Source organism: Stegodyphus dumicola, chromosome 10 (genome assembly GCF_044657685.1).
Source record: "Stegodyphus dumicola isolate Sdum_Otavi_A_Nest chromosome 10, ASM4465768v1".
Lineage (NCBI taxonomy): Eukaryota > Metazoa > Arthropoda > Arachnida > Araneae > Eresidae > Stegodyphus > Stegodyphus dumicola.
This window is the reverse complement of record NC_140777.1, coordinates 40825127-40850030: the sequence shown is the minus strand read 5'-3', so window position 1 is coordinate 40850030 and position 24904 is coordinate 40825127. Positions and strand designations below refer to the sequence as shown.

General features: G+C 31.6%; 1 protein-coding gene across 4 annotated transcripts in view; it reads left to right on the top strand.

Annotated features, from left to right (window-relative positions):
• The window catches only part of Kr-h2 (transmembrane protein 33-containing Krueppel homolog 2), a 40777-nt gene that overhangs the window by 9607 nt on the left and 6266 nt on the right, over positions 1 to 24904 (top strand). For all 4 annotated transcript variants that reach the window (XM_035373534.2, XM_035373532.2, XM_035373533.2 and 1 more), the window contains exons 4-7: positions 4329 to 4513; positions 14329 to 14396; positions 14646 to 14779; positions 14890 to 14973. In XM_035373534.2, the coding sequence (XP_035229425.1) occupies positions 4329 to 4513; positions 14329 to 14396; positions 14646 to 14779; positions 14890 to 14973 (471 nt within the window). The remainder of the gene's footprint in view (positions 1 to 4328; positions 4514 to 14328; positions 14397 to 14645; positions 14780 to 14889; positions 14974 to 24904) is intronic.

Sequence of the window (24904 nt, the reverse complement as noted above, 5' to 3'; positions counted from 1 at the left end):
ACTTGTAACCTAAGTTCTCTCAGATTAAGATTAGTCATGTTTCTAACCTAGCAGTTTTTTACTGCTGTTTAGCAAAACAAAGATTTTGACAGCCAGGGTCATCAATTGAAAATAGAATTGTTTTTAATCTAACAAAATTGCATACTTCGTTAAAAAAGAGGAAGGGGAGGGCAAACTCTCTTCTATGTATAAGTTTGGTTCTAGGTTTAAATTTGTAAAGAGAAATTTCTGAAAGCAGAAAAAATGGAAGCACTTCCGCAGAGAACCCGGTAAATGTAAACATCGCCAACTTTGGCGATAATAGTTCAAACCTGGTAACCTAGCTAATTCATCCTATTCGCTTATGTGAAGGTTGTCGTTGTTCGCATTTGGAGATTTATATTATTTTTCTCTTATTTATTATTATTTTTTCTGAATTTTTTAAGAAAGAATAGATAGAAATATTTTCGCATAATTAAAGAAGTTTTCGTCGAAAGATGCCGGTTCTCGGGTCATCAGTTCGGGATCAAAGGAAGAAATTATGGCGGGAGGGGTGAATGCTAATTTGTAACATGGCTGTTCACGTCATGTTCTTAATTATTGACAGCTGTAAGCAGGCAGAACCATGAGGTTTCCAACCCCTATAATAATTTTAAAATGTATAAAGTTCTAGTTTTATTAAAAATTCTACTGAAGAAAATTTGATTACTGTTGAAGGTTATTTGTATTGTGAAATATATTATGAAAAAGGATAGGTATTTGTTTCAACGTAAAATGCTTTAAGCTGTATGCAAGGAACTTGGGAAAAAAAAAACTTAAAACTATGTAAAATGGATATATTAAAGGTCATGCATTCATTAATTTATTACATGGGCATGGCTCTTACCAAAATACATCAATCAACAGGCAGAGTACTTAATAGTGAAAAAAGACACTTGTAATAGAAATATTAGTATTTTATATGAATTAGAGAAAATACATATAAGTATATTGTAAATGTAAGTATAAGAATACTAATTGTTATTTTTTAAATGAATTTTTACTTCCCGTTATGTTTAATACATTGTTTTCTGTGCTAACTTGAATTTAATACAAATTTATTTTCATATATCACGTTTAACCTGTTAGTTTTACATCTACATACTTATTATCTGTGAATTTTTACTACCATTGTCTGCTAACTTGAATTTACATCATTAAAAACCACGTTTACAAAATATCACGCTTACGGCTCGGCTCATCGTGGCGAGTAAAACTGCAACGGCGCTAAAGGGTTCTTTCCCGAAGCGCCAACGGGTTCTCTGCAGATGAAAACCCGAAAAAATTATATTTGATACGTATAATTGTTGTAATTAAAAAGAAATGTCCAAAATTCAAATTCATTAATCTTGAATAATTTTAGTAATATTTTAAAAAGTACATGGGATATCCTTAAATAGTTGTTAGTTCTCCAGATCCATTTTGAGAACCATTGTATTACTGTACAAGATAGATTTTTATTACTAGAGCATTTAGAAGGAAAAGGAATTTGAAAATCAAGCTACAGCTTAAAAGATAAATAAATAAATAAATAAAAAATAAATCATCTTTTTATTGTGGCAGTTAAAGGAACTTTTATAAATTAATCTTGGAATATGATTATTTTTTATGTCTGTAATTAGTAATTTTTAAATTGGGATAAAAATTCAATTTTTTGTTGAAGTATTTATAAAACGAAGTCCTTGTTATAATAAAATGGTAAAACTTGCTGTCATAATGAGTTCTGGCTAATATTTGGAATATGGTAACAGGTAGTTTGGCGACATTTTGGTAAGGCGATAAAGGTGACTAGCTAGGACTTTAGCAGTGTACATGGATAAAGTCAAGAGTGTGCGCAATGCCATTTTTGTGAAATTCTGGGATGTTTTTTTAAGTGAAAATAGGTCGACGTGTACATGGATACCATGTATGTGCAATTCTTAAAAACGCGGCAAGCAGTTTGCGATTCTGCACTTTCTTCCAATGTCGCACCTAATGTTCGTCATGATTAAGCACTTTTGTTCCATAAAAGTTCTAGCATAAGCGTAATTCGGCTAGCAGATTGTTGGAAAAAAAATGTTGAAGGAAAAAAAAAAAAAAAAAAAACTTGCCTTTACTTTGTGAAAACAAAATGGCATCCGAACAAAAACTAGCAGGGTTGGTCGCCAAATATTCGCCAAAAAATCACCAAGTTACCATAATCCAAAGATTAACCTAAGTTCTTTAAATCACTGTTGCCAATTATGTAATCTTAGTTTTCTTCAAAAGAAATTAATGTGTTTCTATAAAACCAACTATAGAGATAATTGTTTTCTCTTGCAAAATAATTGCAGTCCACTGCATTGCAATTTCTTTTACTTGCTGAATTTTAGGTTAACTTGCTAAGTGTGGTAAGAAATGAAAAAGCATGCATTATGTATTATGCATATATTTTTTTTTCAATTTATCCTTTTATTAACAGTAATGTGAGTTTTGATTATATTTTTCTAAAACTGATGTTGATCATTTACTGAAGTTTTACTTACATCAAACTGTATATTGTATTCAAATTATCAAACTGTATATTGTATTCAATTTGATTTTTTTGTCAGTACCATAGCCAATTAATATATTTGTTTTTAAAGTGAATATGATGCTTTCAAAGAGTTTTAACATGTAGAGCAGAAAATGTATTCTGAAGATTATTTTCTTTTGTCTTATTAGGCATTTCTGTCAGGGATGAAAAATATTTTACAAAAATAACAGTGTTTGTTTATAGTCCGCCCCCCCACTCCTGGAGTTTTTTTGACTATGTATGACTTTGCACTACGTTAATCCCTTGTATTCTATTACCAGAAGAAAGTTCCACTAAATTAGTTAGTGTTATACTGTAATAGTTATAATTTTTGTTGTTACTATAGAATCAAGTATTCAGTTATCAAATAAAAAAGGTATAGTGTGATGTGTAGAATCTTGCCAGATAGAATTTTTTTAAAAATAAAGACAGATGTCCTGGTCCCAACTGCAGCTTCTGTTTCACGTTCTAATGTTTGTTCTGCAGTTTAAGTTCTTTTTAAATTTTTCCGTTAGTCAACTGAGCAAAAAAGCTCTTTCATGGTTTAAAATGCATCAAATTCAAGAGCTGAGTTTCCTCCATCTGCAAACAGTTTAAAGGGGAAGTAAAAATTTTCCAAGAGGCCCCCCTTTTTTTCACAACTTTTGTCATCATCCAGGTGATATCTCATGCCTAATTAACTTTGTTATTTGATCTGTTGTATGACACAAGCTTAAAATTCTGTCATGCCAGCTCTAAACCGAAAGGAAGTTTCAATTTTGACACTAACCTCTTCTTTTCTCTATTATTTTCATGATTAGGTTAGTAATCCAAAGCCAGAAATAAACTTTTTCCATTTGACTTCATATCTTCATTCTTATATCTCTTTACTTAAGTTCAGATGAAATAACCCCACCAAAGATCAAGTGGTTAAGATTGCTGAATACTGGAGAGTTCATTTATCATTCGATCTGAGGCAAGCAGCATAGTTGGGTTTTGTGGTTTTCTCTATGTGTAACATGAATATGAACCAGTTTCCCTTAAAAAAGGCATCCCTCCCTTTAGGTAGCTATTTCTTGTGCACTTTGCTAAATTCAAATAACCTAACCTTTAAAATAATTTGTTGTGTAACATTTTGATGAATTAAGTTAACTTATAGTAAGTTCCCATTTATGAAACAAGGAAAATGTCTTTAATATTTTATGTTAAAATATTGATAGACATTTTGTATAAAGAGAGAGAGAGAAGCGATAGGAATATTAGGATTGAAATATTTACCTTTCTGTATCCAAAATTAAAATCTTTTAAACTAGATTGTCAATTTATTATAATTTCTTACCATATTGTTTTTGAAATAATAAATATTAATTAAGCTTTTATCATATAAAGATAATTTGATGAACATTTCTTTTTGTGAAAAACAGTTGAATGGAAGAAAATTGAACTTGTTTTTGTCATTTAAAAAAGTTGCAAAAAGTTCATTTTTTCAGTTAATCATCATTAAGATTTGATGAGCCTTTTTTTATCTTTGGTAACTTCTGTGAAAGTATTGTAGCAGTTGTTTCTCTAAAATTGGTAATCTTTTTTCAGGGAAAAATTCTGGTTTCTGTGTATATTTGGTTATAGAAATTTAATGTAATTATTTTGGGGGTGGAGAGCAGTTAATATCTTTATATAGTCTCAATGGAAGAAACTAAATTATTTTGAAATATATATGTTGTATTTGATAGTTTCAGCTGAGATAGTGAACAGAAATTCTGAATATTTTCAGTTAAATATATATATAATTGCTTTTCAGTATCAATCCTTACACCAGTTATCAGAGAGCACTTATGAGTAATGCAGCTACCAGTGCCCTTCGTCTTCATCAGAGGATGCCTAGAGTTCAGTTTACTCGAGAATTTGGTGCTTTGTTGCTGATAGAAGATTCATGCCACTACTTATTATATTCCATACTTTTTATCATTTCTTATCCCATTACTTGTATCCTTTGAAAGATTTGTACATATTTTTTATAACATTTCCATGAATTCACAGAAGAGTATTTTATCCTCCAAGGACTCCTTTTCTTCTTCTTTTATTTTAAATTTTAATTAAATACAGGGTGTTTCTAAATAAATATCGGGGTTTTAACGCTTTGTAGTATTTATTATATAAAACTTAAAATTATAATTAATACATGAATTGAAAGAGCAACTTAAACAGTTAAACCTCTACAAGCTTACAAGTGTTCAGTGTGAGCACCTTTCGTCACATGGCACAGATCAAGTCGAAAACCTTGGTCCAAATAACCCCTGGTCATCCTGTATGCTTCCCTTTGCAAAGGCAGCTGGTATTTTTAAATGGATGTTATTATCGCTTGGGGGGATCACATCTGAATTTAATCCGGAATGCACATTGCAGTGTAACTACAGATTTCAGTCTTTGCAAACTTCTGAACACAAAAAGCTTTCTATTCACCAATTGCCATTTTTGATATTAGAGCTTTTTAGCGCATATGCATACCAACAAACAGAATTGTTTGAGTTGCTTTTTCATTTCATGTATTAATTATGATTTTAAATTTTAAGTTAATTATGATTTTAAGTATTAATTATGATGTTAAGTTTTTTATGTAATAAATACTACAAAGCATCAAAAACCCAATATTCATTTAGAAACATTTGGTATTATGAAGCAGTTTCAATAGCTGCTTTGAGGAATTATCATAGTTTTTATCATTGTCTAAGGTAAAGTTATTAAAGTTTTAGATTTAGCATTAGCATTCCTCTAAAAAAAAAAAAAAAAAAAAAAAAAAAAAAAAAAAAAATGTATCTTTATCTCAGTTGTTATTAAACCTTATTTTAAGAATGCTAAAGTTATTAACTTCCCTTTTTTAGTACTCTTTGTGTACTATAATTAAATGCAGGTTATTTTCATATTTATTTCATCGAATATTTAAAGTAATAGTTGTGAAAATTTTTTGATAATGTTTCATATTTTTAAGTAATTTTAAAAATTAGTTTATTATAATAATGTAATCAAAATCAAAAGCTTGTAACAAATTTTGCATTACCCCATTCAGTATGATTGCACTTAAAATAACATTTTTAAGACAGATTATCCTTTCAAATTTGAGAAGACTTCAAAGTAAAATTTAAAATTAGGTAAAAAAGCAACTTTATTTAGCTGTAGATTTTTAATAATTTAATAATTTAGCTGTAAATTTTTAATATGAATAAAATTCTTTCAGTTTTGAGCATGATTAATCACAGATTGCTCTTCTCTTCTTCAGCAGCAAAGATTTTTTTTCCTTCTCAGTAATATGTAAAATTATATTATCAAAAATAGAGATAATATTTAATAGGAATTCACTTTTTATCATATACATACTCAAAGGTGAAAGGTTTTTTTAAATAAAGTATAAAATAGAATAATATCCATTCACAACAATTTTGGATATACATTAAGTATATAAAATGGAAGAAGGTGGTAATTTAAAAGGAAATCAGCAACAAAAGTTTAAAATTTCCTTTTAAGTTTTATAGTATAGTAATGAAAGTTAAGTTTTTATTAATGAAGTTTTTTGAATATAAAAGTAGCTCATTGTATAATTTATTAGTTTGGACAAGAGGAAATATTCATTATAAATATGCACTACTCTCATTTGAAATTAAGAGAAGAATTAAATTTACAGTAAATTAAAAGTAAAAGAAGGTAATTTTATGATTTTTAAAAATTGGAAGGAATAATTTAAGCATCTCTTTTATATTTCCTCAAAAGCTGTATGTAAGTTGGGTACTTATGTACTTTTCAGCCAACAGTGAAACTGTCACCTAGTGGTGCGATTTAGCGGCAACATAAAAAAATAAAGATGTAACAAGGACTCATAACATCTGACTTTTGTTTAATGTAGCTTCAAATGATCTGCTATAATTTAGCCCACCTTTTGTTTTTGTGAAGAAGGATATAAATTAACTGTTACTGCTGTATTTTTTCCATGCATTTTGGGGAACAAAAATTAAAATTTGGAATCTGCCTTGTACAGAATCACAAGTAGTAGATTATTTTCAAAGAATAAAGGTCATAAAAAATTGTGTTTTAATGGACACTGTATGATCAGCTGAATATGGCTACCAGAACAGTAATAGATTAAAAGAATTACCTGTCGCAAGTTTGTACTTATAGTGTTCTAAACAGAGCCTTTAGTAAAATTGTAGATCCTAACAAATAGTAGAAACCGACAAAACACAGAAATGAAGCAAGGAAAATACTAATTGTTCATTAATTTATTAAATAGGAAGGCATGAGTTCCTTTAGAATTCCACAGGAACAGTTGCTGTGACTTTGCCAGGATTTCCTCTAGCTTTCTTGGTTTGATGCTAAATTTCATGGGTTCATGGGTGGTGAGATGATACATAAGTATCATAAATTGTTGGAAAGACTTATTACATATTGCTGTCATGTATATAAATATATTATACATTTTTTAAAAATAATACAAAAAGCCTTAAAAGATCTGTTTTTATTAATAAATGTGTAAAATTATTTTAGTATTGTGTAAATCAGAGACTTTTGTAAATCAAATTTTAGAGGTGGTGCTTATGCAAAGTGAGACTGGAAAATGGAATGAATTACTCTTTAATTCTATAATGAGAATTTTCATAATCATGGCAACACATACGACACATTCTTCTAAATGTTGGTTAACATCTGCAAGCATGTGTCAACATTTCGTGGCATAAAGTTTATGATGCAACACTGTTAATTTCTACAGACATGTATGTTTCTACAGACATGTATGTATGTGTTCAACTCAAAAAAGAAAGTTCATAAATGGTTTCATTCCATGGAGAGTAGGAAATCATTGAGATTAACAATTGTGTGGAAGACTGATGATGAGTAGAACAACCAGCAAATGTCAGTAAAGTTTGTGAGCTATTGTTGCAGGATTGATATTTACCCATTCAAATGATGGTGGAAGAATTGGATATTCTTCATGAAATCATTAGAACCATTATCAGCAAAGGCTTGGGTAAATGCAGAATTTGTATGAGATTTGTCTGTCACCATGTAACTGAAGAACAAAAGCAACAGAGAATGGAATCATGCGACTTCATTGACATGGCAGATAGTGATAACCAATGTTGAGCTTAAGGGAGCTTGCATGATCTCTCTTAAACTTGTTTCTAATTTGTGAACCCCTTGTTCTTTTTGTTTGCTTGTTTATTTACTCCTAGAAAAATACATGTTTTTATGTCATAATCATACTTTGACATTAATCTTTCTTTTCCCGAGAATTAGCATCTTATCATTAATTCAGTAGTTCCTGGAAAACACAGTGAAAAAAACTTTTGAACCGTTCCAGTCTTTTCAAAATAGATTATTGCAGCAAAGTAATTATAAAATAAGGAATTAAAATGGAGAAGAACTCGTTGATAAAGAATTAAAAGCGATTCTTAATGTTTAATTTACATGGAGTCTGGATGTAGTAGTATATCCATGACCAGGAAGAGAAAAAAAAAGTATGAGCGTTGAATTTTGTATTAAAGCATGAAATAAAAATTAATAATTTAGAGGGATTTTGTTGAGATAGCTTTAACAGGAAAACTGCGCAATGAAATTTCTAAAAGCATAAAAGAAAGTTATGAAATTATTGTTTTAGCAACATTGTAGCTGATTTACTTCTCAGGTCCGTGAACAATATTTTCACAATAAGATCATCTTTGAATGTACAACATATTTCATATTTAATCGTAATCTTCTTAAATGAGAAAGCTATATGAAAATTTAATCCTAAATGTTGCTTCGCCTTAAAACCTCATAGCTGACGTGGAGGGGGGGAAAATGAAAATAATTTTTGGCATACACTATGCTTCATCATTAAATTTATCTGCCATTTTATGTAACTTATGAGATATTTTGTGATTTGTTTTAAACTGCTAAAACTTTTCTTTATGTAAAAATAATTTCTTGTTCGCATAAAATTACTTGGATATTCTGTTTCTTAAAAAATAAAGTATTTCATTAGAATTTAATAATTTGTTTTTATAAAATAATGTATTTCATTAGAATTTAATATTTTGTTTTTATACAATAAAGTGTGAACCCTTCATTAAAATTTTCATTTCTAACCACCGCAATTGTTATAATCTGTTATAACCACCCGTTATAACTGAAGGCAAGACATGGGCTTCTTGTATGAACCAAAAACTAAATGCTAGTGCATGGAATAGCAGTGCTTTATTGCCGAAATCGAAAAGATTTCATTTCCAAAAGTCACAGATAAAGATAATACACTGCTCAAAACAATTAAAGGATATTGTAGATTTTATATCTACAATATCCTTTAATTGTTTTGAGCAGTGTATTATCTTTATCTTGTATAGTATTGTAGCAGTGTATTATCTTTATCTTGTATAGTATTGTAGCAGTGTATTATCTTTGTAGATTTTATATAAAAGAAATATATAAGCGAAATTTTTTTTGGCAAAAATGGAAGAAGAGAATCACAAATGCAAATTTTTCTGATTTTCAAACTATGGAGTATGCTAATTTTGAGTTCGACGTCAAAAACGTCGCTTCAGTGGCAGCGAATGAAATTTGACTTTCAACTGAACAAAAGACAAGGATGATCGGCATTCAGTGACTGCTTTGTTTCGATGAGCACGATGTCTCAGCGAAGTCATTTAACCGATTTAGAAGCTTGGAGAGTTGTTGGTAGTTTAGAAGGGGGCCAAACTCAAGCTGAAGTAGTGCAAGCCATTGGAGTGTCACAAAGTGTGATTTCTAGGATCTGGAACCACTTTTTGGAAACTGGAAGTGAAGGCCGAAGACCAGGGGAAGGTTGTAGACGGGCAACAACGCCCAATGAAGATCGTTATTTAGTGTTAACGACTTGGAGACACCGAAATATGAATGCTACTCTTCTCCAACAACATCTTCGCTCGGCTACTGGCAGCACGGTTTCAACTCAGATGGTCCGAAACTGACTCCGTGGTGTAGGTCTGTATGCTCGCCAACCGATGGTATGTGTTAGACTAATATCAAAGCATCTTCGCGACCGCAAGGAGTGGGCAACAGAGCATGTGAACTGGAGGAGAAATGAATGGAGCAATGTTCTTTTTTCTGACGAGTCCCGTTTTTCTGTTCATCGTGATAATAGGCGTATTTTCATCTGGAGGGACCGTGGCAGTAGGAATAATCCTGCGTTCGTGCACGAAAGTGTCAGATTTGGCCGTGGGGGAGTGTTGATGTATGGTGGCATCTCCATTGACGGGTGTACAGACCTCTACATCATTCGAGATGGACCTCTGACTGGTTGCCTCTGACTGCCCTATAGGGATGAGATCCTCAGATCTATTGTAGTCCCTTACGCTGCAGCAATCGGAGATGACTTCATTTTAATGGACGATAACTGCAGGCCACATCGTGCTAACCTGGTGGAGGATTTCCTTTTCGAGGAAGGAATCATACGAATGGAATGGCCAGCGTGTTCTCCAGACATGAATCCAATAGAGCACGTTTGGGACGCTCTAGGAAGATGAGTTGCTGGCCGCCAACTATCCCCACAAACTCTCCAAGAACTGGAAAGAGCTCTTCTGAAAGAGTGGGACAGAATACCCCAACTCGTGATTAATAGCCTCATTGACTCCATGCCTCAAACAGGGTTCGTACGGTCCTTAAAAGTCCTTAGATTTTTTGGAATCGATTTTTGGTCCTTAAAAGTCCTTAATTTTGGCCAAAATCAGCGAAGGTCCTTAATTTTAATCATCTGAAATTTCTGTCTCTTTTTTCAATTGCCATTTTGAGTGTGAATTAGCATTTTGGGGGAATATTTTTGGCGATTCACTGGCATATATGGTTATGTTTTGATTGGGTTTATGGGTTATAATTTGTTTCTATTTCTAATATAATTGATGGGATACTCGAGTTTCTAAGCAAGAAGTGAGATATAAGCATTTCGAAATTCATTTTTTCTAATAAAGAGTTCTTAAACAACTTTCGCTTTTGGAGATGTGAATTCTTTTATTAAACGGTTCTAAATTTGGCGATTTTAAGATCAGTTTCTATAAAAAATTTTTAATTCTGAGATCTGAGAATTTTTGGATGATTTTTTTTTAAAACATCCTAACATTGATAAATTTTATTAAAATAATGGTAATATATCGAAATTATATTTAAAAAATAATATTAAAATAAAGCATTTTTAATTTTCGCTGTCATATAAAATTTCACTCTGAAAAATAAAGAAGGTATAATGCTATAAAGCACAATTTATGAAATGGCTCTTAGCAAAAGCAAAATTAACTATGTAATTAGTTAAAAATATCTTCTTTTTAATTTGTTCATAGTAAAAGTTTTTCCCATGTAATTGTCTCGGAATATTCAAAATTCTCAGAATATGTATCAGTTTTCTCTATAAAATAAATTTTACCTTTTCCCCTCCTTTTTTTCCAAAATATTTCTGGCTTTTTTCTGTTACTGAATTGGTAGGGGTAATTTTTCTTTAGTATTTTAGCCATTGCAGCTTGGAAAGTTTAGAAGGATTTGAAGGCAAGATTTGTAGATACGCGATTCTAGAAGATTCGAGGAATATGTGACAAAATTAAAAATGTCTCCATGGTATCAACATGTAATGGATGTATTTTACTGAAAGTTTGCGATGAATTTCTTACTTTTTGAAGAACAATGAAAACATAATATTTGAATGTTTTACTCTTGATACTAGAATCATTTTCTTAACATGTTTACCTTCCCTTTATTTTCTCTACTTTTCACTAGACACAAGCATAGAAAGTATCAAAAATGCTTCTAATCTTGTCACATGGGCAAGCATTATAGAAAGGGATTTTTATTAATAAAGAAATTGAAAATTTACAATTTAAAAGATTCATGTAATATGTTTTAATGCATCATACACAGAGCTAGCACTAGGCATTTTCCCACCTGATGCAATCTCTGTGGAGCCTAAATTCTGCTTCCAATGCCTGCTCTAAATTCTAAAAGTTGTGCCATTTCCAGATTTTGTTGTTCGGTGTGTCACTAAATTCTAAAAATTCTACCACAGTAGCTCTGTAACCAGCCTTTACCATATGTATTTCTTCTGAATGTTTATATTACTAAAGAAATAAAATTAGCCATTTTCTATGCATTCTAAATGCATTTCATGTTTTTTAGAAAAATGGAAATCTTTAATTAAATCAAAAAATTCTAAGATGAAAAGGAAACGTGTTGAAGAAAGAAAATAATAAAGACAAAGAAAATTATTCTTCAAAGAAAATGTGCAGTTATTATTATGAAAATTACCCAATTGTTTACGATATTAGCCTTTACTATAATTTCCCATTTCTGTTTCCTCATATGATAGAGTTACTGAGCCAGATGAAATTTAAATTAAATTGTATAATCTTTGACCACTAGTTCCCCACTTTTAGTTTGAATTTGGCTGTTCTTGTTTAATTACGTCACTGCGAGCTGTAAATGATTTTGTTAGCATTAGAACATGCCTTTGTATCCTAAGTTCTTTTTATATAAGAGGCTTATTTAAACCTTTGTCTGATGTTTTAGTTATTTTCAGACATAGCGATAGTTTGCTTCACATCAGTGGGTTTTCGACTTTTTAACTTTTACCAGATCAAGTAAACCTTCATAGGTACATTGTGGAGAGGTTGACAAGTTAGGAGATAAACAGTTAGGTTGATGCAGAAATTAGCGAGAGCATTGGTTTGCATTTTGAGACAAATCTCTAATTGTTAGAGAAGATGCTTAAAGAGAAGGAAATCAATATAAACTAGCCAAAATGTTTGAGAAGACTTCAAAATAAAATGACGGATAAATATTTTGTCGTTGTTGTTACAAAACATTTATGTTTTGTAGCTTTTAATGTGTAATTATCCTAATATTGTTTTAGAATCAATGTTATAAATTACATGTATTTTAAACTGTGAAATTTTATTAGATTTTGATTTTAATAGGGCTTTTTTAACAATTATTGTTAAAAAATAAAATTTAATTGTGGCTATGTAAATCCATAATGACTAAGGTTATCTAATTACCTAATTTAATTATTTATAACTAACTGCTTACCCTAAAAAATTATCTCTACGTATTAAAGCGAGTTATTGCCTTTCATTAATACTCGCTGAGGTCACAAGATAAAACACAAAAACGTAAAAATTCAAGTAACACTTATTCTTTTAATCTAGTGAGACTTAATACAAAATTACTTATCATCTCTGGTTCTTTAATGGCTTATTGGAACCTTAAAGTATATTAACTGGGTTACAACCCCTGAAACTCTACACGAAGCTATGACACGAACTGCATCAAACAGAGCCCGACTAACTTTCAACAGTTGCGAACCTACATCAGGCCTTTCAGGTTTGTTCTAATGAGCAGGTCTCTCTCTAGACAAGCAGCAGCAGTAACAACATTCAGTCTTTTGTTCTGAATCATGCTGATTACGATCTTACTTCTCATTTTAACCTATGCCGTTTAACATAAAATCTACCTGCTATTTACTCAACCTCTAGACTGACCAAGTACGTGACAAAATGAGACATTTAAAAAAATCAACATAAAGCTAACTGTGGGTAAAACGTAAATGTCACTTATCTTCTTTCAAATATGTCCATTTGTTGTAAGTGTAAAATATTTAATGTTATTTGTTAAATTGCATAAAGTTTTTTATTCTCAAATTTTTTAATAATTATGTTAATTAATTCATGTTTAATAATAATGCAGACTACTTAGAGATCTGTTTTATTTTTAGGATGGTATCACAAAAGTGAAATTCAGGCATAGATAATATTTTTAATTGAATTTATTCAGTTCCTATTTGCTCATAGGTCCTTAATTTTTTCATTAATGGTCCTTAAAAGTACTTAATTTTCGTGTGCAGAAATGTGTACGAACCCTGTCAAAGGTGTTCAACGTTGCTGGCCGTCCGTGGAAACCATATCCCCTACTGAAAATGATTTCCTTTGAAGAAAACAACTTTTCTTATTCTTTTTTTCTCATATGCACAAATTGTGCTTTTTTCCTTTTGTACACAAATGTGCAATAAAATGCATTTTTTTTTTTTCCTGCCAAACATGTGTAATTTATTCTCATATAACCTACTACGTCTGTCGACCATGTATCAATCAGCTAAAAGGTTTCCCAGCCACAAGATCCACCTAAAACCGCAATATCCTTTAATTGTTTTGAGCAGTGTATTATCTTTTTTGTTATACATGCCCTAATGAATAAAGAGTTCACACCAGAAGGCCAAACAGTGAGTGCAGGTTTTAGCTGCAAGGTTGGTTCTCAGTCCACTCATGGCTCATATTCAGCCTCAGATAGATAAATTGGGATCTTGGTTTCTTTTGCATGACAATCAACTTCATATTATGTGTTTGATTCATTCTTAGCTAACTGCCATTTGCATTCTATCACCCTTTATGTTTTCCCGATCTTATTCCACCAAACTTCTTTCCATACCCCAAACTGTAATTTGTAATTAAAGAGACCAGATTTCCCAATATTTCACATATTAAAGCTGTTATGATTAAAAAACTAAAGTAGTGCAGATATTTTTAGTATTCATAAAAAATTTTTCAGAAGGACATTGCTTTGAAGGCTATTTTACTCTGTCAGATTTTTATTATCATTCACCTTATTTTTGTCACATCTTGTTACTAGATCTTGCTAGATTTTTAATGGTTATTGATCACAATTATTTAGAAAATATTTTATTTCTGGCCTAATAAATATTCTAATATTTTGTATTATAATTTAATAATATGTATATAAATATTACCTTAACTTACTGACAGTATCTCTACTACCTATTTTTCTGTTTGCTGTACTTCATTCAGTAAACTATAGCATTATAATCTTAAATGTAAGTTTTATGCGCATTGAATTATTAATAATATTAGGTTATTTTAATGCATTTCAGAACTATTTGTATATTATATTTTATCATTGTGCAAATATGATTGTTGGATGATAATTTTAATTAAAATCATCAATTGCTTGTTGTGTTTTATCAGGTAATTTTAGAGCTAATGGGAAATTCTCAGAATTTTTTATACTACTTTTCCATCAGTTACATTTGGATTAATATGCCTTGTGCATTGCATTTTTACAGAAACTTGGCCATTATGATACTTTTGCTACAAGATCCCTCAGATCAATTGCAGAAAATCATCAGCGTAATATTCTCAGACTAGTTGCTTTCACAGAGGTGTGCTTGATGGTTGTAACTGTTTTATGGCTTTTTAGGTATTAAAATGAAAATTTAATATTTATTATTAAGAATTTATATATTTTGATTAATATAAAAAAGTCTTATAACTGTATATTTATTGTTAATTATCTACATGTTATTTCAGTGGCAAAGGAAGTTTGCTGACACCTTTTGCTTATTATCGATTTTTGACATTTCGTTATGCATCACGCCGGAATCCGTACACCAGGTATACTATTAAAACTTAGTAATTTAAATTACTTTGAATAGATTAAAAGTGTAAAAGTGAAAACTGATTTTCAAGGTATAAAATATAGACTGACAGTGAGTTATATTCAATAAAATTTAGAGAACAGTTAATATTTGAAATGAATAATAAATAAATTTAAGAAAACTTTTCAAACCTGATTGTTCTATATTTAATCTGATGTACTAATTTAGTAGTCTATTTTATTATACGTATGTAAATTTAGTTTACATTCTTTTGAAGTTGTGGAGATATCTGTTCAAATTTTGTTGGAGACTTTTTTTTTTTTCGTTTGTTTTGACAATTTCAGTGTCCCTGATGTGTTTGGAATAACATAATTTTATCCCTGCTATTTTGTTTGCATAAATTAAATAGACCAATTCTGTAATTGTGTTGCAGTATTGGGAAGTTATTATTCTTTTTTTTCAGCATTAGTAATGAGGGCTGGCTGACTTTTTGAATGATAGGTCTTTTGAGACAACAATTGACATTGTGTAGTTACAAACAAGAAATTTTGATTTCTGACTTAAAATTATTTTTTCTAAAATTATTCCCACCCAATGATAACACATTTCATAATGTACTTAAGTGCCAACTTATGAAAATTTTTAATAGTCACAATCTCTGATATTCTTTTATTATTCTCAACAGAGCAATTAATAATTCTACCTTTTGAAATTGAAAATAATTTACTTGTTGTATATAAAAATATTACCTGCATAGATTTTATCTTCTCAGAAGTGAAAGAACATTTGGTCTCTATACGCAACATTTTGGTATTTCCTTATTATAGTGGCCCCCGAAATTTAATCGCTAATCAGTCGAGATGTAACATGCACGTATAAGAACACAAAGCGAGATTTTGGAGAGATACCTCAGTTGATTAGCGATTCAATCTTGGAAACCTCTATAATAAGGAAGTACGGGTATTTCTTATTATATAAGTGCTTATATCACTACAGGTATTTAAAATGATAGTTTTCACTTTGTTCGGAAATATAACTAAATAATACACTGAGTAAATACAGGGCGATCAGCGAATAAGCCCTGATATCAAAATTAAATATCTCTACAACAGAGATTGATAGAATTATGTGGTAAACTGTATGTTCATTAGCAAAACTGTAAAAATGGTGTATAAAAGTTTAGAAAATTTAGTTACGAAAATCGTTAACAGATGGCTCTCTGCGCTGAAAACTCTTTCTCTGAAATAAATAAATAAATAAAAATAAAAATAATAAAGTGAAGCAGCCTTTGCAATCAAAATACAATTTTTTCAAAATGTTCACCGTTCGAAACAATGAGGTGGCGTAAACAAACAATGAAATTTGACATCACGTCTTGCAATGTCTCAATGGATGTGGAATCACATGCAACACCAATCAACTATTCAAGCTCATCTAGAGTACCAGGATTGTTTCAATAGACAGTGTCTTTCAATGCGCCCCACAGAAAGAAGTCACAAGGACTCAGATCAGGAGAATATGGAGGCCAAGCTATTCCTGTGTCAGTAAATTGCGGATAATCTAACGCAATTACTCTATTTCCAAAGTATTCATGAAGAAAGCGAAAAACTTTATCTGTTCGATGTGGTCGAGCCCCATCTTGCATGAACCAGTTGATACCTGGTCGATCCTCCAATGCTAGTTGAGTGCTGACAAATTGTAACGAAACGGTCAGTAGTTATCGTTTCTCGTACGAAAAATGGTTCGATAATGCCTCTGGCGCAGCCCATGCCATAACTTTAGGTGAATGCAGTGCTTTTTCTTCACACAAATGAGGATTTTCGGTACCCCAAAATCTCCAGTTTTGTTTATTAACGGTTCCATTCAAATGAAAATGTGCCTCATCTGTGAACCAGATGCAACTCACATCAAATCTGTCATTGTCGATCATTGTTAGAATCTGATTCGCAAAGTCAACCCTTTGTTGCACAGCTTTCATTGGTATGGCCTGATGACTTTGGATTTTGTATGGAAATAGCGTAAGCTATTTTTAAATATTTTTTGTGTGCTCGTGTACTTCAAACCTCTCTCTGATGCAATCCGTTGGATGCTTTTCCTAGGATTTTGATGAACAAATCCAGAAACTTTGGCTGCATTTTCAGGGGTGACTATAGTTTGCTTAGGCCCAAACATTTCTATCATCAGCCACGCTGCGAGTCCATTTGAATTTCGCAAAGAGCGTGCGAATGGTTTTCGCATCGGGTCCAACTGGAACCTTGAATCGGGCTTGAAAACTGCGACGTGTTGCCGTAGGACTGTGTTCTAATCGATGAAATTCCAAAACCAAAATACACGTTGTTCAATGGAATACATTATTTCACTTTCTACGCTAGCCTCTTTTCATTAGCCAACAGTTGTACTGATCACTTTTGACTTCGAAGCACATTTTAAAGGCTATTGATAGGTCACTGCCATTAGAGCGCCATCTGTTAACGATTTTCGTAACAAAATTTTATAAACTTTTGCACACCATTTTTACAGTTTTGCTAATAAACGTACAGTTTACTGCATAATTCTATCGATATTTGTTGTAGAGATATTTAATTTTGAAATCAGGGCTTATTCGCTGCACACCCTGTATATTGGGTTAGGAACTGTATGTTACTAATACAGCTGGTGGCCAAAATTGTGGACACTTTTGGAAATTTTTATGTTTTTGAACTTTGTATGCTTATAGAAAACGTTACGTTTCACAAAATGCAAACTTGTATATATCATTTTAAAGATAATTTATTACTGAATTCAATACAAGACAGAAAATTCAATTATTTGCAATACAAAAAAAGTTAAACGATAATAGTTATCGATATACATTAGCTAGTGCAGTAAGTTATCAGTACTTAGTAGGATACCCTTTATTTTTGATTACAGCTTCACATCGACGTTTCATTGAGCTGACAAGAGTTTTAAGCTCTTCTTTCGTTATTACATGATGCCAGGAAACAATTATAGCCTCAATTAGTTCCCTTTTATTTGATGGGCGCCTCATTCGAACAAGAGTTTTCAAACGGTGCCACAAATTTTCGATAGGATTGAAGTTAGGACTGTTTCCTGGCCATGACAACAATTTAATGTTCTTTGTATGAAACCACTCTTTCGATATTTTGGCTGTGTGGCAAGGAGCAGAATCCTCCTGAAAAATAAACGAAGCGTTGTTGGGAAAGAGATCTCTGATGGAAGGTAGAAGTTTTGGTTCTAGAATAGTGTCAATGTATTTTCTGGCATTCAGTGTCCCATCGATGACATGAAGGCGACCAATACCATCTGCTGACATGCATGACCAAATCATAACACTAACTGTGTTCTTCACAGTTGCTTGAATGCAGTCAGGATGTAGCTCTTCTCCTATTCTACGTCTTGCATATTTTCGCCCATCACTACCGAATAACGATATCTTAGTTCATCACTCCATATAACTTGTGACCACTGATCATCTGTCCAATTAATGTGTTCCTTTGCCCACTGTAGTCTTTTTTTTTTTTTTTTTTTTTTTTTTGTTGCTGAAAATTAAGATAAGGCTTTTTTCGTGGAATTCTACCTCTCAGTCCAACATCTGTTAATCTTCTCCTGATTGTTCTTGAACTGACAGAAACAACAGCATCATTCAGATCACTTCTGATGGCCGCTGATGACATTTTTCTATCTTAGAGACATAGTCTTTTTGTTCTTCTGTCATCAACAGATGTGGTGCACCTTTTTCGGCCTTTTCCTTCTTTGTTTTTTTATTGAATTTGTCTCCTGATATTGTAAACAAAACTTTCGGACTCCAGATGTAGTCACTGAACCACCCACCTGTCTTGCAATTTCAGCATAGGAAAGACCACTTTCTCGTAACACAATAATATTACATCTCTTTCTACGTGTCCAATCTACTCCTTTATTTGATGTCATTGCTTCTTGACTAAATATTAAACATTTTTACAAAATTCCTACTTGTGATTGCAGTGTATAAGAAACAGGTCCTCCTACAGAACAAAGCAAAATAATGAATTGTTTCAAGTGTAAACATGATGTCAGCTTCTACTGGCAGTTACTAACATTTGATTGGTTCTCAGAACAAGAACAGTGATTGGCCAGGAAAGCTAGACATTACAAACCACTTCATAACTGTGTTTTTTATTTATATTAAAGTACATATAACTTTTTTTGTGTTGCAATAATTGAATTTTTGTGTTTTGTATTGAATTCAGTAATAAATTCTCTTTAAAATGATATATACAAGTTTGCATTTTGCGAAACGTAACATTTTCCTTAAGCATACAAAGTTCAAAAACATAAAAATTTCCAAAAGTGTCCACAATTTTGGCTACCACTGTATATTGATAAATGTTTCTGTTCAGTTCTAGCTTGCTAATGCATAAGAGCAGATCCTGTTAAATTTGTTAAATATCTATATGTAATTTATGTCGACTGCCATAACTCTATCAGTGTAGCCACATTATATTAAAGAGTAACAACTAACATATTCATTTCTAATACATTCTTAAATGAACATTTAGGTTACATCTATGGACCAAAGCGAGGGAAGTTTTAAAACCAAAGTAATATTGCTATTGTATTGTTATATGGGTTGTTCACACTGGTGTTTATCTGAGCTAACACAGACATCTAACACAACCGACACTGCTCCCAAACCAGTTTTTTACATAGCAGAGCGAGTTGAAAAATGTGAACTTCTGGTATAAACGGAGCTACTTGACACATAGAACCGACTCCGTTAGCACAGATAAATCCCAGTGTGAATGGCCCTTAAATGTTCAGCAATTTTGTGAACTTTATAGTAAGGTGCATGTTCTTGATGAAAGATGGCACTGTAATTGATCTTCTGTATCTAGGGATAGTTAATAGCTCCTTGTAATTTTAACCATTGTTTTGGGATGCTGTCCAACATGTAAGATTTTCTAGGAGGAAGGGGAATACCAAAACTGAGCACAGCCTCTATTGAATTATAGAACTCTCTATATAAATCAGGGTTATGGTAAGTTACTGTTTATATACCAAAGTGGGTCTCTCTGGTCCTGGAGAAATGAGACTTGGCATTCAAGATAATATTTTTCTATTCATACATAGTTCCATTATTGATATTCCTTGGCCTATGTGAGGCATATTAATACTTAGGTATCATAATAAGTACATTCTTTGGTCAAGGTATTGCACATGGTACATGTAAAAATGAGTCAGATTATGCTGTCATCTACTAGAAAGTGAACTGTTGCTGTTAATTTTGAAAAAAAATCTCTCTTGCATTTTTCATTATGATATAATGATTCAGAAAGCCTGCAGAAAGATTGCCACCTTGAGATCTAGTAAAGGCTGCAACCTTGAGATCTGATAGCTGTCTGACATTTTTCATAATTATTATATACTAAGACTGCATGCTTACAACCACTTTTCCTAATGGAGCTCTTTCATTAGATGTTTGTCAGTTTGAACATACTTGATAATCCTGATACTACAGAAGTCAAAATATGTGACTGTTTCTGAAATAAATGACTTCTTCTTTTTTGGTCCCTTTGGCATGTCTGCAATCATATCGTCTTAAGTTGGCATGCTTGCACCATAACTAACAAATATTTACTTATACAGTACAAAATCTGTTATCCGGACGTCCATTATCCGGAATGATCTAGGACTTCAAAGCTACAAACTGTTTTTTTTTTTTTTCCGTATGCTTTACACATGCGCGTTTAGCACAAAAAACAAAGCAACTTAAACAACTTGCATTGAAAAAAATGTTTAATAAAGTAAACAAATAAATAGTAAGCCTTTTTTTTTTTTTTTTTTTTTTTTTTTTTGTAAATTTTGATACCTTTTAGATCAAAATTGCTCTTTATTTCATAAATTACGGTTTCATATTTTTAATTGTATAATTTCTGCATGCATCTTACCACATTTAAATTGATGATCTATAATCCGGAATCGAAGTCCCGATGAGTCCAGATTACGGACTTTGTACTGTAGTATGAGAAAATTTAGTATGTTTTATCAGAGCAACAACAAGGCATCATGGTAGCAGATATTTCATTGCTTGAGTTATATGTAAAATACAGGGTATTCATTATGTAAAATTATTCAGTGCTTGTTTTTAAGTAGCATCGAAAAGAATGGGAGAGTCTTATATTATGATCAATTGTTAAATACCTGGAGCTTTGCATTTGCACCTGTAGGTGATGTTGTATATCAGCAAGCAAGGTGTTATGTTTAAATTTAGGCGAAAGACCAACTGAAGTTTGGCGAAGAATTTGAATAAATTCTATCAGTTTTGAGGGTGATCAGACACAGGTCTCTTTTCTTCATGAGCAAACAATTTTTTTTTAAAACATAACCATTGTACAGTACAAAGTCTTTAATCCGGACTCGTCGGGACTTCGGCGATTCCAGATTATAGATCAATTTAAAACTGGTAAGATGGCATGCAGAAATTATAAAATTAAAAATATGAAACCATAATTTATGAAATAAAGAGCAATTATGATCTAAAAGGTATCAAAATTTACAAAAAAAAAGCTTAATATTTATTTGTTTACTTTTCTTTCAATGTGCGCATGCGTAAAGCATACATTACGCATGGTCGAAATTAGAAAATTGCAGCCAGAAAACTATTTGATGTGTATCGTGATATTTATAATGACGAGGAATTTGATTTAAATCATATCAAAGGCGGAGTACATCGAGATGAAATACTACGTTTAGTAAGGAATTATAAGCCGGATAAAATAAAAACATCTGCCCTGAAGATGAGGATAGTGCTGACAGATTAACTTCCAGTTCATTGTGCGCTGCCACACTCCCCCTCCCCCGCAGAGCAGCGTGAAATTGATAAACAGATTTTGGAATGGTTAGAGAAACAAAGGATATGCCTTTATCCATTTTTTGCAGTAATTCCACTTTTTGTTTGATGGACATCGGAACATGATTTCGTTTTGTAGATCCTTTGGCAGCTCCAGAATCGGAAACTCTTTTTGTCGTAATCGAAAGTCCAAGCTTACTTTTTATAAAAAAATGCTCTAACAGTCTGCAAAAAATAATAAACCGAATCCAATTAGAAGATTAAGGAACAATGCAATCTGCAACATTAACTGAAATAGATAATTAGAGCCTAGCTTATACCGCTCGTTATACATTAAACATGCATGCGTAATGCATTATAATGCGTTTACGCATGAGCAGAAAGTTTGTAGCTTTGAGGTCCGGATTATAGATCATTCCGGATTACGGACGTCCGGATTAAAGACTTTGCACTCTATATTGAAAGTCAAAATTTTGAAAGTGTCCAACTATGATTAGATACTAAAGATTTGTTTATTTCTCCTATTTGAAGGATAAGTTTTGTGTTCCTTTATGTGAAATTTTAATGGCTAAACTAAATGAGTATCTAAAAAGGAGCAGAAGACAGTGCAGAGGGGCTTGTCTGGAATATATACTTCACTACTATACCAAAGACGTACAGCTTCTTCCCAAAATTGTGTCTGCAGATGAACTTGGTCCCACCATTTCAATCAAACCCTGAAATAGAATGTTGAAATAGCTCTTTAAAATGGTTTTAGATTATCTAAATGCAGGCAGTCAGTACAACTACATACTGCACTATGTTACAGTCTCAAAACACCCATCAAAAGTAATAGAAAAAGCAAAACAGGATGTTGTCAAATGGAATTATTTTTTGGTGTGATGTTGCATGCTCACATGGCTACAGTGTACCAAGTGCAGCAGCGGCACAGGTCAAAGTTATGAATACAAGATCTTTTTAAATATACTGCATATATTGACTATGGGTCAGTCAGAAATTTTTTCCCCTAAAGTTACATTCTCCGGCTAACAAGCCCTCTTTTCCAACTCGATCCACTTCTATTTCCAAATATTGAAATAATAGCTTCTTAGCTTAGAGCTAGCCTACAGGAACCCTGTACATAATTATTGACTTGATTTCTGTCATGAACAGTCTCCTTGACCAACATGTCGTCTGTGTCATTTCCAATAAAACCAGCATGGGCTTTAATCCAATAAAAATAAACTTCATGTTTATTAGACAAGGAAACAATTTTTTCTTTTATATCATTAAGCAACATATTTTTGTGAAAAGGTTCATGTAAGGCCTGGAGAGAAGATAAAGAATCTGAAAAGGTATAAAACGACTGGAGTAAAAGTTATGTTCAATCCAAATCAAAGCTTAATATATCACTAACATCTACCCTTGATATACAGAATTAAAATGTTGATATTTTTTATATTAACTCTCAAGATAAAAATAAAACATAACAATTGCAAAGCCAGTTTTTGCTATTGATAGCAAATTCATATCTGATTGTCATGATCTAGTATATGTCTATCAAGCAAAATACTAATCTTGTCTGCTGGGTATATATAACTCTCATTAAAAAATTTAGAGGTATCTCTATAAATTAACATTTCTTCTCATGTAACATGATTTACTGTTCTCATTCTTAAAAGAAATTTATTATAATAAAATTTATACAATATTGAGGGGGTACCATGCTAGCCAAGGCACAAACAACTTCAATTGCGGTGGTACTGAAACAGCATGCTAAATTCTCTGAGCTGTATTTAATTTCATTCTCAGCTACTGCAATTTGGCTGCTTTGGAACCCCACACTTCTACACCATAAAAAATAATAGACAGAATAACACTTGACCCAAAGTTTCTATAAAAATTACATCACTTCTTCTATGCATGTTATCAAAATCATCTAAAGATTCAACTGATGCAGCCTTTTTCTTGTCGAGATCTCACACTTTATGATCGTTTTCCGATCTTTACAAAAAAGCAAGAAATTGGTTTTTAATTAAAAGTTGTGTTTCCTTCATTACTCCAGCCTTTAAAGACACTGCACAAAAAACTAAATGAATACTTAATTTTTAATTCCCTGTATGAAGTAAAGGAAGTATTGTAATCACGAAAAATTCTGGGTATCATATTATCAATGAAATATATCATATCAATGAAGATATCCATCTTGACCGCTATTGAATGTAATTTAACGATTTTTTGAATGACATTTGTATGTAAGGACTGAATAAAGGACTCACTTCCCCCAAAATGGATCATAAAATTGAATTAAAATGGAACTAGACGAGAGTTTTCATGACATCTGTATGCATATACATGTGTATGTATGTATCTCGCAAAACTCAAAAATGAGTAGCCTCAGAATGTTGAACTTTTGTATATAGGACTGCTATAACATATAGTTGTGCATTTACCTTTTTGGTTGCAATCGGCTGCACCAAATGTATATATATATATATGCCCACTCTGTTACTCGGCTCGGTGTTATTTTTATTCTTGTATATTGGTGAATTGTGCATTTTTTGCTTTCAAAATGATTGGATTATGCTATTCTTATCTTCTGGTTAAGGTTTTTATGCCTTTATGTTAATCTACATGCAATAGTTGTAGAATTATCAACAATTTTAAAGTTGTTTAAGTGCGACTAAGCCTATTTTTTTAACAAATATGGCTGCTGTGGTTTTTTTATCATAGCAGCCATATTTGTTTACATTTGAAACATAAAATAATGAATCAGTTTCTGCATCTTCAGTGTCTTTTTTCCAAATGGTACCAAAAGTAAACTTTTAGCTTTGTGCACCAAAAAATCTGCCTCTTGCCCACTGGATGAATTGCTTGTTTTTGCATAGAAACTCTAATTTTAATTGTGAAAATTGTTTTAACTACATTTGGTGTTTTATATATTTATTAATTTTTAATGAAGCTATTTTGAGGTTTTATGTATTTTTGCCTTGCCATTAAGTGAGAACTGAATTAATTGAACGAGAAATATACATCTGGTGAAATTTGAGGAAATAAGTTTAAATGGAATGCAGCAAAAAATGCATGTAATTTAATATTCCGTATGAGGAAGTCATGTGGTGTACACATCAGATTTTTT